At 47.9% G+C, this 15,691-nt stretch overlaps 1 protein-coding gene across 1 annotated transcript; it reads left to right on the top strand.

Moving 5' to 3' along the window:
• The first annotated feature begins 162 nt into the window (after nt 1–162).
• elp3 (elongator acetyltransferase complex subunit 3) lies at nt 163–15,597 on the top strand. Its single transcript, XM_077017526.1, has 15 exons — nt 163–338; nt 666–765; nt 920–1,058; nt 1,963–2,033; nt 2,668–2,731; nt 2,835–2,903; nt 3,310–3,464; nt 7,839–8,000; nt 8,125–8,251; nt 12,823–13,016; nt 13,450–13,540; nt 13,647–13,712; nt 13,840–14,067; nt 14,537–14,618; nt 14,994–15,597. Exons 1-15 carry the CDS (start codon nt 317–319, stop codon nt 15,068–15,070), a joined length of 1,647 nt encoding a protein of 548 aa, XP_076873641.1. The 5' UTR covers nt 163–316; the 3' UTR covers nt 15,071–15,597.
• Nucleotides 15,598–15,691: the final 94 nt, after the last annotated feature.

Below are 15,691 nucleotides of genomic sequence, written 5' to 3'. Positions count from 1 at the left end.
CAATTCATTTTAAAACAAAATAGGTCATTACAGAAAGTCACTTAACTAATTAACTAGTCACTTAACGAGCTGTTATTTAGAAAGTCCATAATGCGACGATTCAAGTGTACAGAAAGCCGTTGAGATTTGCCACTAGAGGGCGCAATCCTGTGTTCGACACAAACTTTGCGACACGTCCCATCGTCTAGCGGCATAAAGCATGTTGACGTTTGTAAAGTGAGATGCTAACAAGCCTCCCTTAACCACATGTTCAGCTAGTGTTATTTTTCTTACCAGATATATTCCAAGTTTGACATTTATGTGAGCCACGCTCAAGATGGGAAAACCGAAAAAGAAGAGTAAGTATTCCCTAAGCCCAACAATAACATCTAGTCTTCACTTGGTTCCTGTCTAACAAGCTAGTTAACTAGGCGGCTAGCTGACGTGCCAGACAGTTGGCTAACTACGCAGGTGTTGCCATGTAAATAGTTAAACACATTTACATTTACAACAAGCTGGATATCTGTCGGTATAGCACAGTTAGCTATCAAGCTAACATTTTAGTGGTAACTTAGTAGCTAGTTTTGCTAAGCTAACTTGCCTGGTATCCAGTTGGTTGATCTTTGCAACGCCGCTCGTGCTCGCCTGGATGTGTGTGACGTCAGCGTTTCTCTGCTCCGCATCAGGTGACGTCAGTCGGGCTGAACTGATGATGATGACGATTGCAGACGTCATCAAACAGCTGGTTGAGGCTCACGAGCAGGGGAAAGACATAAACCTTAATAAGTAAGTATCTTATTAAGGTAAGATTATCGGTTAAACAAGTATACATCCTCAAATAAAAGGCAAATGTTCACGCATTTGACAGCAATTGTGCAGTTCCCTAGTTAGTAGAACGTAATTAACGTGGAGTACTTTTGGATTTACTTTGTCCTGTCAGATTAAAGACAAAAACATCTGCTAAGTACGGCCTGTCCGCGCAGCCCCGTCTCGTGGACATCATTGCGGCGGTGCCTCCACAGTACCGCCGGTCCCTCCTGCCAAAACTGAAGGCTAAGCCGATCCGCACAGCGAGTGGGGTACGACCACACCAACGTCCTTCACGCCTCTTACTAGTGTTACAGCACAGCTCAACACATCAGAGTTACACCAACGCCCTTCACGCCTCTTACTAGTGTTACAGCACAGCTCAACACATCAGAGTTACACCAACGCCCTTCACGCCTCTTACTAGTGTTACAGCACAGCTCAACACATCAGAGTTACACCAACTTCCTTCACGCCTCTTACTAGTGTTACAGCAGAGCTCAACACATCAGAGTTACACCAACGTCCTTCACGCCTCTTACTAGTGTTACAGCACAGCTCAACACATCAGAGTTACACCAACGTCCTTCACGCCTCTTACTAGTGTTACAGCACAGCTCAACACATCAGAGTTACACCAACGTCCTTCACGCCTCTTACTAGTGTTACAGCACAGCTCAACACATCAGAGTTACACCAACGCCCTTCACGCCTCTTACTAGTGTTACAGCACAGCTCAACACATCACAGTTCACTGTTGCACTGTGACACATTCAGTATGATTCAACATGAGTATATAAATACATATCACTGTTTTCTGACCACCTGTACGAACTGGATATTGTATACAACTGACAAACGTTGCTCAGCAGAGCACTGCTGTGAAGGACGTGTGAGTGGGTGTTGCTATGCGCATGTTGGACACTGCAGTGTTGCTAGGGGCCTCACACACACCTCAATGTCACTGTTGGGTCAAGATTGATCCATCACCCAGAAATAACTGGTTATCAGTTGTTTTGTGGCCTGAAACAGACCACTGAAGGTCTGAATGGATTAAGATGGCTAACCGTCATGGAGATGGATGTGCTGCAGTCTCTCTCTCTCTCTCACACACACACACGTGCATGCAAGCACAGACCTTATTTACAGTGGAACGTGTGTTGTTGATTTCTCTAGATTGCCGTTGTTGCTGTGATGTGTAAGCCCCATCGCTGTCCACATATCAGCTTCACGGGAAACATTTGCGTGTGAGTATACGGCTGCTGGTTAACGTCACCCCCGTTACGCTGGTTAACGTCACCCCCGTTACGCTGGTTAACGTCACCCCCGTTACGCTGGTTAACGTCACCCCCGTTACGCTGGTTAACGTCACCTTTGTTACGCTCGTTAATATCACCCCCGTTGCGTGTGGGAGCATCGTGTTACTGGAATGGCGGACATAAAGGACTATTACACCAACTTGGCTGATGTGGTCATTCATTCACTGTGTGGAAGGAAAGAATCACCTTTTGAAGCAGATATCTTTATTCTTCCAGGATGCAGGGCAGTTCATCTCACAGTGACTCACCTTGAAGTGATAGGTTGAGGTGTTTCTCTCCAGTTAGGTAGAAAGGGCACTCTATCAGCAGGGGTTTGAATGGTCATCACATGATCCACGGCCCTGTGCTTGTCAGTGAGAGGCCGGCTTTGGCAGGGTTCGAGCTGATTAGATGACTCAGGCCGTTGGAAGGTTCTGGGACATACCCTGCCTGCCTCTACACAGACAGACCAAGAATCACAGCACACAGCTGCATACCATGTCAGAGACTCAAATATGAATGTTTTCTGAGATTCTAGAATTGGGATTGATTTGTGTGTGTGTGTTTTGGGTTGTCCACACAGATACTGTCCAGGCGGTCCTGACTCTGACTTTGAATATTCTACACAATCTTACACAGGCTATGAGGTAATTTTTTACGCCAAATGTCACCACACTGTGCGGAGGTAGCAGTACTCTTGCATCTGAATATCTCCGCTTCCTGTCTGTGTGATCTCTCTACTGCGTCTAGCCTACGTCGATGAGGGCCATCCGGGCCCGATACGATCCCTACCTGCAGACCCGACACCGGGTGGAACAGGTGAGTCACCTGACACACAGTCCTGGGGTTCCACCACCAGTTTGGTGTTTTGTTTTTTTTTTGTTTTTATGTTTATTTATTTTTGCCGCAAACCATCTTCACTTTAGATTATCATATAACCGCTTACAGTTGTATGATAAATGATGATTATTGCATTTAATTACAGTGAGTAAAAGTGAATCAGATGGAATGTATAACAGCCCTGATGACACGGTTTAGAAAACCCTTAAAGTTTCTACCATTACTTCAGCAAAACGTTACAGTTGCATAAAATTTTTTTACAGCACTAGGGTAGTGTTTACTTCTGACACCAAATTTTCTGTTTGGATGTATTTGGGCATGTGTGTGTGTGTGTGTGTGTGTGTGTGTGTGTGTGTGTGTGTGTGTGTGTGTGTGTGTGGTGTAGCTGAAACAGCTGGGTCACAGTGTGGATAAGGTGGAGTTCATCGTGATGGGCGGCACGTTCATGGCGCTGCCCGAGGACTACAGGGACTACTTCATCCGCTCCCTCCACGACGCGCTGTCAGGACACGTGTCCAACAACGTGGCCGAAGCCGTCAGGTAACAGCCTCTCTCGCTATCGCCTCCCGCCTCTAGAGGGCGCTGTGCACCGAGCAGTTAGATGTGTATGCTGAGCTGTGGTGCTAAAACCATGGCTTCCTGACTGCCGTCATAACACAGTGTGCAGAAGAGCACACAAACCTTTACATTAGAAGAGCATATTTGATTGCCCATTATCGGCTGAAATGGATCTAGTTATAAGACGAGGAAATGTGTGTTAACATGGGGGAGGCCAGTCAGTGGGGGTTTTAGTCATCGTGTTCTAACAGCAGCTGTTGGCACGTTTCTCGTAGCACTTGTAGAGAAAATAACATTCTAGCTCGTCTTCGTCACAACAGACTCGGGCCTCAGAGTGCAGTTATCTGATTCCAGACCTGTACACGCAGAACAGAGCTGGAGGCAGAACCCAGTGGGCCGAGACGCCGGCGTCAGGGATTATTACACAGTTCTTCTCACACTTCATTCTTAACAGCAGCTGCACTGGCTTGCCTACCACCTTATTTTGCAGTCAAATTTGTTGACTTTGTTCAAACCTGGCAACAACAGGCCACTTATGCCAGTTGTGTCTGATAATATGGGTTTGTAATTTTTTCAAGACAGTGTTGGCTGATGGTTCACATGGCAACATCAAATGCAACATATCTTGGAGTGTGTTTAAGCTGTATGATGCATCACATGGAGCGCTGCTTGTCCAGTCAGTGGCTACTGTAGGCTACTTCCAGCCGTTAAACCCACATTCCAAGAGGACATATATTATTAATCCCACGCTACATACTCAGATAGTGTAACTTGGGGATGGTGAGCACACTTCCAAAGAAATGTCAGTCAGTTCTTGTGTCTTTCCCAGCAGAAACCCCCCCGTGGCTGTTCAGAGATACGCTGCAGTGTCTCCTGAGTCTGTGTGCTCATGTGCAGTGTCTCCTGAGTCTGTGTGCTCATGTGCAGTGTCTCCTGAGTCTGTGTGCTCATGTGCAGTGTCTCCTGAGTCTGTGTGCTCATGTGCAGTGTCTCCTGAGCTTACAGAAGTTTTCTTGACTCAGGAAATTGGGCACATTCTACTGAATCTTGACTCTGCAGACATCAGAGACACTAGTGAGTTACCTGTGTGGGGGCTGCTGAGGTTTTATAGCTACTCTAATGTGGCCTTTCCAAATTTAATGAACAAGCCCTTAATGAGTTTAACGGGGGGTTGCTGGAGTAGAGGCACTGCTGTAATATCCCGTGGGTGGGTGGGTGTGTGTGTGTGTGTGTGGGTGTGTGTGTGTGTGCGCTTCATTATCAAGCTTGGTAAACACCGCCGCTAATGTGAAAAGATGGGGGATGATGTGCAGTGTGAACATTGTTAATTTGAGTGGGTTTGGTGTCCTTTATTTATTCATTTAGGTTGAGTGGGTTTGGTGTCCTTTATTTATTCATTTAGGTTGAGTGGGTTTGGTGTCCTTTATTTATTAATTTGAGTTGAGTGGGTTTGGTGTCCTTTATTTATTCATTTAGGTTGAGTGGGTTTGGTGTCCTTTATTTATTCATTTAGGTTGAGTGGGTTTGGTGTCCTTTATTTATTCATTTAGGTTGAGTGGGTTTGGTGTCCTTTATTTATTCATTTAGGTTGAGTGGGTTTGGTGTCCTTTATTTAACATGAGCCATTATCTTCAGTTTTGCAGCTGTCCTGTGAGCGCTGGTATCGATCACCCCCAGTTTCCCGCTCGATCCACACAGATTATCATACGCCTGTATTTGCTACCAAAACAGCCGCTGACGGGATTCATGGTGTCGAACATGTGGTAAAAGTATTCACAGAATACCACATCACTAAAACAATGCGCTACGGGACAGATGAGCAATAATTGGTGACCACACCGATGACATTGTGGGTCTTATCTCCAGAGTTTGGCACACCGCCGGGTCATGTTTAGCTGCCCATTTCATATGCTAATGCGTGTAACGTGGTTTATCTCCGCGTGCTATTTCCGTCTGCTCCAGTAGAAGTCGTGACGCAGTTGTGGCGGCTGCAGCCCATGGCGAAAGTTTGGAGTGACGGGCGTGAGAGCTGATTGGTGGACATGCCCAGCCTGCCGGCCCTGCACGCTTTATTACTGGGAGGTTTGGTTTATTTATCTGTGCCTGCTGATAAGAACATGTGTGTGGTGGGAGGGGGGGCAGGATTACTGCACCAGCACATCTTATCAGGGTTTGTTGAGATGACACGATTGTGGTAATTGTTCTGTCTGCTAATCACGAAAATACGAGGAGGGCAACGGTTCGATTTCAGCCGCAGCCCTTATCTCTGCAGCAAGCGCGCGCCCGTGTGTGTGTGTGTGTGTGTGTGTACGTGTGTGTGTGGAGGGATGGTGACAGTGAATTACTTTTGCCTCATTTGACTCGCCTTTAAACTCTTACTTTGAACCATTATCACAGGAGATCCATATCGTAAAGCTTACAAACTGAACATGTTCAAAGGAAAGGAGGAAAATGAAGGCCCCCCCTGGGCACATGTCACAGCTGAGGGTAAAACGCATTCAGAATGAGGTGTGTGTGTGTGTGTGTGTGTGTGTGTGTGTGTGTGTGTGTATCCACCCCTGCAGGACCTCTCTCTTGGTGAGGTCATTAGGATTGTCCCACGCTCTGCATTTTGCAGCTGTTCTTTTGATGACATTGACAAACGAACGCTTTGGCCGGTTTGAGCCACACGCTCTGGCCTTGGACATCTCCTCCATGCGGGTGCTGATGGAGGTGCCATGACAGGCCCAGTTATCAGGATCCTCCAACCGCTAGCGCTCAAGGAGCTTTTGCAAGTGAAGTTGGGACACCTGCACAGGTTGGAGCTCACAGGCACATGACACTAGCAGACCCTGTGTCCCTGCAGGACGGGGTCTTTGTTTGTGTGTATGGGGTGTCCCTGCAGGACGGGGTCTTTGTTTGTGTGTATGGGGTGTCCCGTGTGTGTATGGGGTGTCCCTGCAGGACGGGGTCCGTGTTTGTGTGTATGGGGTGTCCCTACAGGACGGGGTCCGTGTTTGTGTGTATGGGGTGTCCCTGCAGGACGGGGTCCGTGTTTGTGTGTATGGGGTGTCCCTGCAGGACGGGGTCTGTGTTTGTGTGTATGGGGTGTCCCTACAGGACGGGGTCTTTGTGTGTATGGGGTGTCCCTACAGGACGTGGTCCGTGTTTGTGTGTATGGGGTGTACCTACAGGATGTGGTCCGTGTTTGTGTGTATGGGGTGTACCTACAGGACGGGGTCCGTGTTTGTGTGTGTATGGGGTGTCCCTACAGGACGTGGTCCGTATTTATGTGTATGGGGTGTCCCTACAGGACGGGGTCTTTGTTTGTGTGTATGGGGTGTCCCTACAGGATGTGGTCCGTGTTTATGTGTATGGGGTGTACCTACAGGATGTGGTCCGTGTTTGTGTGTATGGGTGTCCCTACAGGACGGGGTCCGTGTTTGTGTGTATGGGGTGTACCTACAGGACGGGGTCTTTGTTTGTGTGTATGGGGTGTCCCTGCAGGACGTGGTCCGTGTTTATGTGTATGGGGTGTACCTACAGGACGTGGTCCGTGTTTGTGTGTATGGGGTGTACCTACAGGACGGGGTCCGTGTTTGTGTGTATGGGGTGTCCCTGCAGGACGGGGTCCGTGTTTGTGTGTATGGGTGTACCTGCAGGACGGGGTCCGTGTTTGTGTGTATGGGGTGTCCCTGCAGGACGGGGTCCGTGCTATGGTACTGTGCACTCTTTGTATATCAGCACTCTTTACATAGTGAAGACAGAGATGAACACAGGCACAAACCCAGCAGCAACCCCACTGACTGAAAGTGCTACTTTAGATAAGTGACACTAGCTTGTGACTCCACACGAGACTTAACAGCCAAAATCAGAATTTTTCCCCAAAGTAACATTTGTTTGTTTTTCTTTGAGAAATGCACCTGATGTTTGTTTTTTGGTATGATCTGGTGTGATCTGAGTCACATATACCAGATAAACCCTGAATGGCACATACACCAGAGCCATCATTCACTTCAACACTGCTTAACAAGCTAATCAAGGAGGTCACGCGCTCGTATCAACACTTGTTGAACTGTGATGTAGTAGAGCTGTCGCACACTGACCCAGCTGATTGTGCTTGCTATTTAATTCAGAAATGCATTTTTAAACCATTTAATTATGTCCCGGAAAGGAGAAGTGCTCTTCATAAACTGATTATATTACGATTTATTTATTTTCAAAAGCTGTTGAGTATGAATCTGTCATTCTATGCGGTCACCTCTCACTCTAGGGGATTTGTTTTTCCTGTGTGGAGGGCCAGGAGTGTGTCTGGAGGGCCAGTGTTGGGTCTGGCCATTGGCATCGCTGACCGCACCATGTCTGCTTCTCCGTCAGGTACTCGGAGCGCAGCAACACCAAGTGTGTGGGCATCACCATCGAGACGCGGCCTGACTACTGCCTGAAGAGGCACCTGAGTGACATGCTGGCGTACGGGTGCACCAGGCTGGAGATCGGCGTGCAGAGCGTCTACGAGGACGTGGCACGCGACACCAACAGGTCGGCGTCTCACGCGGGGTGACATGTGCCGCCGTGTCACTCCGGGCTTTCTGCACGGCAACAAAAGCAGCTTGCTGAATGTCAGTGGAGCCATTTCACTGACACATTTCAATGTGTCCTCCAGGGGGCACACGGTCCGAGCCGTGTGCGAGTCCTTCCACCTGGCCAAAGACGCTGGGTTCAAGGTGGTAGCCCACATGATGCCCGACCTGCCCAACGTGGGCATCGAGCGAGACGTGGAGCAGTTCATCGTGAGTATCTCTGCGCTCCGGCGGAGGAACGGCTGCTGTGGGTGGAGGCGGGTGTGTGGGTGGAGGCGGGTGTGTGGGTGGAGGCGGGTGGAGGCTGGGATGTGGAGAGGCTCTTATCATCCTGCCTCAGCTTGGAATATTTACTCCCAGCTGCTTCAGATTCTGCTCTCTGGTTTCAAGTAGCACTTCCTGCTAAAACAGGCTTGGCTAGACTCAACGGTTTTTTTCATACATAATATCAAGAATTTTTCGAATTTGTCATATTAACTCTCACAAACTTGAAAACAGAGAGACTGGAAGGGAATAACCATAATTACAGAGATGTATATTCTCAAAAATCACACCACCTTTGATATGTTACCACTTGTCTGGTAGTCTTGCACAGTGGTGAAGGGTGTTGAACTGCATGCATTGTGCTGACTTTACTCACCGTTACTGACAGGGAAGGTCAGTGTAATGATGGACCAGCTGCTATTGATGGCCAAGCAAAGTTGGTTTACGTGCTGTGGAACTGGACACCTGGTCCAGAGATCTGAACTGGGTACCAAATGACTACTGTTGTCAAGACTACCAGACAGAGGTGCTTGTGGGGATCAAGACTGTGATTAATGAGCTGTGCAGTCACAGCTTGTGGTCATCAGTGCTACAGGATAACATGGTAATTACAGTAGTTTTATTGTGTGTGCGTTTTAACTGTAGCTGTAGCTTCCTGTGCTGTTGTGATTCCTCTTGCGTTCCTCTGACGGCTGTTGGTCACCTCCCGTTTCTGCAGTAGCTCCGCCCCCCTGTCATTTCAGTAGCTCCGCCCCCTGTCTCTTGAATTGACACAGTGATCAGAACTGCGTTTGAGGTGTTTCTCATGAGGACTGTACACACTTCTGAAAATGGGGGGTGTTGAGCACACCACACCCTCGTGTTCCTCCAGAAGATCAGGTGAGGTTGCGAAGTTCTTACTGGGCTTGTTTGAGTTTCAAACGGAAATGAGCTGCGTGTGGGATGAGCGTCGGAGCAGTCTGCCTCCTGGAGCTTATCTCTGAAGAGCACGGCCAGGAGCTGACGGCTACGGCTGCAACAGTCTCTGCATCTTATACGCGCTTTTTCTACCGCTGGAAGGTTTTATGAAATCCACCGAAATGTCACTGGGAAGCATTAAACAAATCCAGGTCCAAAGGGGAAACGTTAATGAATATTTAGACATATAATCTCTTCTGCTTTGTGCCCGGCTGACGCATGCATGGAGAGAAGAAAGCAGTTCAGTGTCACTGACTAAGACACAACGCACAAGTGTTCTCAGGCCCTGTGGAGCAGTTATTCATTTCGCTGCTACTCTGCGTAACGCGCTAATCAAGGAGGTCATGAGCTAATTTCAGTTCTTGTTGAACTGTAGCGTAGTAAAAGTTTTCCAGCACGCAGGAAATGGAGAAATGTAAAAACACAAAACCTCAACCTTTGCGCTGTAGGCTATTGTACAAACGTGCTGTAGACATGACACGCCTTTAACCTCGTCTCAGAGGACACCGAAGGGTAGTTACTGTTGCTAGGTAAAAAGCCCTAATGAGATTCTGTAATAACTATGTCTTATCAACCCCCACAGCATTTACAATGTGTTCGTAGTTTAATTTGTAGGCTTATGGAACGTCCCACTGTTGAAACATGAGATGATGTCTATTTATAAGACATCAATTACATGACATTTGATTGGGCAATGGAGAAATTTCACCTGCTAAATCAACATTGTACCCTCCCCCACTGGAGTAGGGCTGTGACTGACACATTTGTTAACACGGAGTGGAAATGAATAATGTGTGATGGAAAGTGTGTTCTGGCCACCGTGTCAAGGCTCTTTGTTCTGGAGATCTGGGTGTGTGTTTGAATCTCGGTTCCAAACCTGGGTTTGATACCTGGGTTTGATACCTGTGTTGCAGAGCTGTGGTTGCTGTGTCTCTGCCACATAATCCACTTGTTATTTTATTGTGACCAGTTACATTGAGCATTATAACATGCTCGATAGGTGTACGTTGACTTTACAGTGTGAACACAGTGATCAAACGCTGGACAAAAGTGCAAAATCTCATTAGAAATGACTGAAATTACAACAGTAACTATGCTGGAACACAAAGCATGTGGAGGTCAGTTGCTCATCTCGACATGTGATCTAGCCATTGTAATATAACATCTAGGACTTTTCACTAGTGAGACTGTGGATATATTGCGTGTTTATGGATCCAACCCCTTTTCCGCATGCTGCAGAGAGAGGCGTGTTGTGCTGCTGTCTGCTTCCACTGTGTTGTAAATGTACAGGTTTTCTCAAATTGCATCAGTTATCTGGATCTGCTGCACGCCTGTACGTAGGAAAACTGTAGTGCATGAGTTGCCATGTTGATGAATGTCTTGCAGGTCTGTAGCACGTTTTTACTCTGCGTTGGTTTTCCTGAGCTACGTACTGGAGGTGTTTAACTCCAAGGAAATCCGAATGTCCAAAGCACTCTTCAATGATCCACTGCACTGGTTTTGTACATTCTCACGTCCGGGGTTTGCTGTAGCTAATTGGCAAGCAGCAGGCATGACAATGGAATGTAAATGAGGCAGGAAGTGATGTGTTGAGGTGGGGGGGGGGGGGATTGTGGGAGGACGAGGGGCTTTTATGGCCCTCGTCAGTGTCCAACTGTGACACATTGCTTTACATTATCTGGAGGTCTATTATGGGAAATGAATAGAGCACGTTTTATCGGGGGCTTCATTAGCGGAGCGGGAAGATCCAATCTGCAGTGGGGACGTGCGGCGTGTCGGGGGCGGACCCCTCCGACGGGACGCACGTTAAGCGGCAGCGGGGAGCGCTCACCGTGCCAGCGGGTCCTCCAGTACCATACCCAGCATGCACTGCTCCCCCGTCGGCTTCACAGCACGTACTTAGGCAGGCTTTACTGGTCACGAGAGGGGAGAAGCATTTAGAGTCTCTTTAAAATGAGTGTGTACGTCAGTGCTGTTCCTCTGTTGCTGACACAGGGAAGAGCTGTTTTACATATGACGTGAGCTCTTCGAGGCATACTGCAGATTTTGGGTAGGTGTAAAAATTTAACAGCATAGATGTGAATGTATAATGAAATAGTGGAGCACAGCTGGGTGGGTTCGGCCCATCACAAAGGCCAGTCAGTCTTCGTTTGTGTGAGAATAGAGAACAATTAAATCTGTTATGAACAAAGTACTTCTTGTATTAGTAGCATTGGAGCCGAGCTCTTCTGAGCTGTGCTGTCACTAACGGTTGGTCTCCTGTCTGTGGTCTGCATTGATATTCCTGTGGTTTCTTTGATTCGGTACCGTTCAATGTACTGCAGTAATCTGGAGTATTCCTGCCTAAACCAATTCGCACCCCCAGATAATGCCGTGGTTTTGAGCAGAATGCATGTCTGTGTTCTCATTGGGTCTTTTGTAAGCCTCAAAGTTGGACCAGTTAGGAGACACTTCTTGGACTTGGCTGCAACTGTTTTTTGTTGTTTTTTAACACCGAAGTGGGCACTGATTGGCCTGCCACAACACACCGTTCTGTCTCATTGGTGCGATAAACGGTGAGACCTGGCTCTGGCTCCTCCCTGTATCTGGATACATATCTGAGTGATAGCGCTCCAGTGCGAAGCGTTGTGTGTGGGAGGGAGAAAGATTAATAGCTGTGTGCATTAGACTCTGACCCGCTGACCCCCCCCATCAGCCCTCCGCCGACACCGGCACGCTCACCGCTGACCACTCAGCTTCTCCCACGTCACCCGCCTCCACCTTCGCACTCTGTTTACCCCCCCATCCCACCAGCTCCACCCATCTGCTCCTTGCTCCCTCCGTCAGGCGTGGAGAGGGGGGACCTGTCGCTGCTATCTCCAGAGCAGCGGCAGGAAGGAGGCACGGCTGCGTGATAATGGAATCCCATTAGGCACAAGCAGCACTCGCCTCTCCACTTATCAGACTCAGTGCAGGCTCCTCCACCCAACACACACACACACACACACACACAGGTATTTAATTTTGGTTTGTAAAAGAGAACGCTAGATTTGAGCATACCAGGAGCTACAAGTGACTCAAGTAGTTCTCTGTTCTGTTTTCTCTTAAAGTTATGGGAAAAGAAACCTCTTCTTTTTCTTTAACAGTACTTGATTGTCTAACGTAATGATTGTTTATCATATGGACAACCTGAGCAAAACCTGTGAAATACAAGCTGACATCATCTTGATGGCAATGGTTCAGTCATCATTACCATGGTTTCACTTCCACAGCTGCATGATTGACAAGATAATATATCTCTGAGTCAGATGTCGGTCATACAGATACACATTCAAACTCTAACCAAAGTGAGAGTAACACCATCAACGTTTGCTGTTCAAGCACCAAGTGCTGTTATTCCTGCATTATCGAAGTTACTGCCACAGGCTACAAACCTTTGACAAAAAAATGGCACACACTCAAATTCAGTCCCAGACTGAATGAGCCACTTCTTCTTTAATGGCTCCTGTAGATGGCAAGTATAGCTATTAAAATGTTTGTGTAGTTTAACCAACGTCTCTCTGTCTTTTCTCGCTGTTTAGGAATTCTTTGAGAATCCGGCGTTCCGTCCGGACGGCCTGAAGCTGTACCCCACGCTGGTGATCCGTGGCACGGGCCTGTATGAGCTGTGGAAGACGGGCCGCTACAAGAGCTACTCTCCCAGCACGCTGGTTGACCTGGTGGCACGTATACTGGCGCTGGTGCCGCCGTGGACGAGGGTGTACCGCGTGCAGAGGTACGGCACCCACCTTCACGCCAGAAACGGGTTTGACTGAATAAACAAACAACTCGACAGTTAAAGAGGTTTGTCAGTAAGGTGACTCGCTCATGATGACTGAAGTGTTTCTGTATCAAACTCCTTTTGATACTGGCTCAGAGCACTTAGGGACGGCTGTAAGTGCTGACACTGTGCGTCGTGCACCACAGCAGGGGAGCTGACGTTCCTCGCTGTGGTAACAACTCCGTGCCTCTGTATGTGTCATTCAGCCTACAGTAAATTGTCTCCATTAACTGGTCTTCATTACTGTGTTCCAGCAGTGGTCTGGTCTGCTTTTCACGTAGCTGATAAGCTGTTGAGCACAGTGGTGCGCAGTGTTAAGGAGGGTTCAGTTGGCTCTTTTTTCACGTGTGTGTGTGTGTGTGTGTGTGTGTGTGTGGTTGGGTGTTAGGGACATTCCCATGCCACTGGTGAGCTCTGGTGTAGAACATGGAAACCTGAGGGAGCTGGCGTTGGCCCGCATGAAGGATATGGGGACCCAGGTAGCGATCGTTCTCCACTTTGTTGTTTTGCTCTGAAGACCGTACATTGTCAGACAATTAATCGAAACTGAAATGAACAGAATTGGTTTTCCACTTTTCCCTACAGTGTAGAGACGTGAGAACCAGAGAGGTGGGTATTCAGGAGATCCACCATAAAGTGCGGCCATACCAGGTAATGTTCCTTGGGCTCTGAGGCCTGTTCATCCTAACGCCCTGCCTTTGTTAAGCCGTATATTCCTCAGGCAGCTTCCTGTAAATGGCCATTATACGTCACGTGTGGCGCCCCCTCCTGCGTGTAGGTGGAGCTGATTCGCCGTGACTACGTGGCCAATGGCGGCTGGGAGACGTTCCTGTCCTACGAGGACCCCGAGCAGGACATCCTGATCGGCCTGCTGCGTCTCCGCCGCTGCTCGCCGCAGTCCTTCCGTCCCGAGCTGAAGACCGGGGCGTCCATCGTGCGTGAGCTGCACGTCTACGGCAGCGTGGTGCCCGTCCGCAGCCGTGACCCCAGCAAGTTCCAGCACCAGGTCATATTTCTTAAAAAGGGGTGGGACAGGAAGTGCGGTGCTCCTCAGTCCTGCTCTTATAGCTAGTTCAGCTTCATAACCTTGAAAGAGACTTTGACCTTGACGGTGCCGAGAATAAAAGAAGTAGATTAGAGATTAAACGTACGTAAACACTGCTGATGGACCTGAGGATCTGGGAAAACAGAGCAGACCCATGTTCATATAACGGTGTTTACTCAAGCTGGTTGGCTAACTGAGTGAGCGGGCGCTGAGGTCCTTGTTCCAGCTGCATAACCCAGTCTGTTCAAGACGAGCAGTAGCAGTGTAGCTAATGCAGCAGTCGCCAGTTTGTCGTCGTTGATGCGGTGATTAAATTACAAGGAGTTTTCTAGCTCCGTTGCTCAGGGAGATGATACCGTCAGGTCCCATTTCTCGACGCCTAGCTGTCTCTTAATTAGCGCTCCCTACTTTCTCCCGTCTGTGTTTGCAGGGTTTCGGGATGATGCTGATGGAGGAGGCCGAGAGGATATCCCGCGACGAACACGGCTCCAGCAAACTCGCCGTTATCTCAGGTAATCGAGCGATGATCGCAACCGTTTTCCCAGAACCGACGTGGGCGCCATCGACCGATTGGCCTGCCACTACACGTAGCTCTGTTTCATTGGTGTATTCGATGGTCGGACCCAGCTCTGGCTCCTCCCCCACTTTAGTAAAACACCCATGTGTTGTCTGCAGCAGTCAGCTGCAGAGGTGAGATAACAGCAGGGGGAAAGGGAAGACGGTATCTGCGTTGGTATTGTGACGTGTGCCATAGCCTTAGACACCACCTTTGTGCCGGTGCTTTTGAGATGTCTCCGCACTGCAAACACAGCTCCGAATTAAACTATGCTCCGATCATTCCATTAGCACACACTTGTTTACTGGCTTTCATCTGTCCCTGGTTTCAGGCGTAGGAACTAGGAATTACTACAGGAAGATGGGTTACGAGCTGGAGGGGCCGTATATGGTGAAACGCTTGGACTAGCATCAGGCTGCAGGACAAGATGATAATTCCACGATGTTTTTATCATCTTCTCAGACTAGTAGGTTTTTGCTTTTTTTTGCCACAGGCTCTGGTCTTGTTTTTATGTGTGACATAATGATGGTATTAGGCTCCTGAGATTGGCTTCTTTTTTTATTTTTATTTTTTTTTTACAGCCATCATATGGCAGACTAAGACAGTACTAGACTAAGACAGTACTAGACTAAGACAGTACTAGACTAAGACAGTACTAGACTAAGACAGTACTAGATGATGGACACCATTTGCAACCACAGTCAGACTGCACTGAAATCACAGGTGCAGAACCAAATGATCCCTGGAGTCACATAGATCAGTATGTTTGATTTATTTGGCAGAAATATCATTTTAAGTAGCTAATTAATTATGTATGAATTTACTATGTTCTCATCTCAGTTCTGAAGATTAATGGATATTTCATGTGGTGTTTTTAACACAGCAACATTAAAATTTTTTTGTTGTTGTTTTGACAAATAAAGACTTTATCTCTGATCTTAGCTGCTTCTGGTTTTTGCGTGTTGAAATCATTTCAACTGTTGAATGTATTTATCACCTTTCACTGAAATGTACAAAAAGAACTGAAAG

This window comes from Brachyhypopomus gauderio, chromosome 9 (genome assembly GCF_052324685.1).
Source record: "Brachyhypopomus gauderio isolate BG-103 chromosome 9, BGAUD_0.2, whole genome shotgun sequence".
Classification (NCBI taxonomy): domain Eukaryota; kingdom Metazoa; phylum Chordata; class Actinopteri; order Gymnotiformes; family Hypopomidae; genus Brachyhypopomus; species Brachyhypopomus gauderio.
Note: the sequence above shows the minus strand (reverse complement) of the source record. Positions and strands in the feature narration are given on the sequence as shown.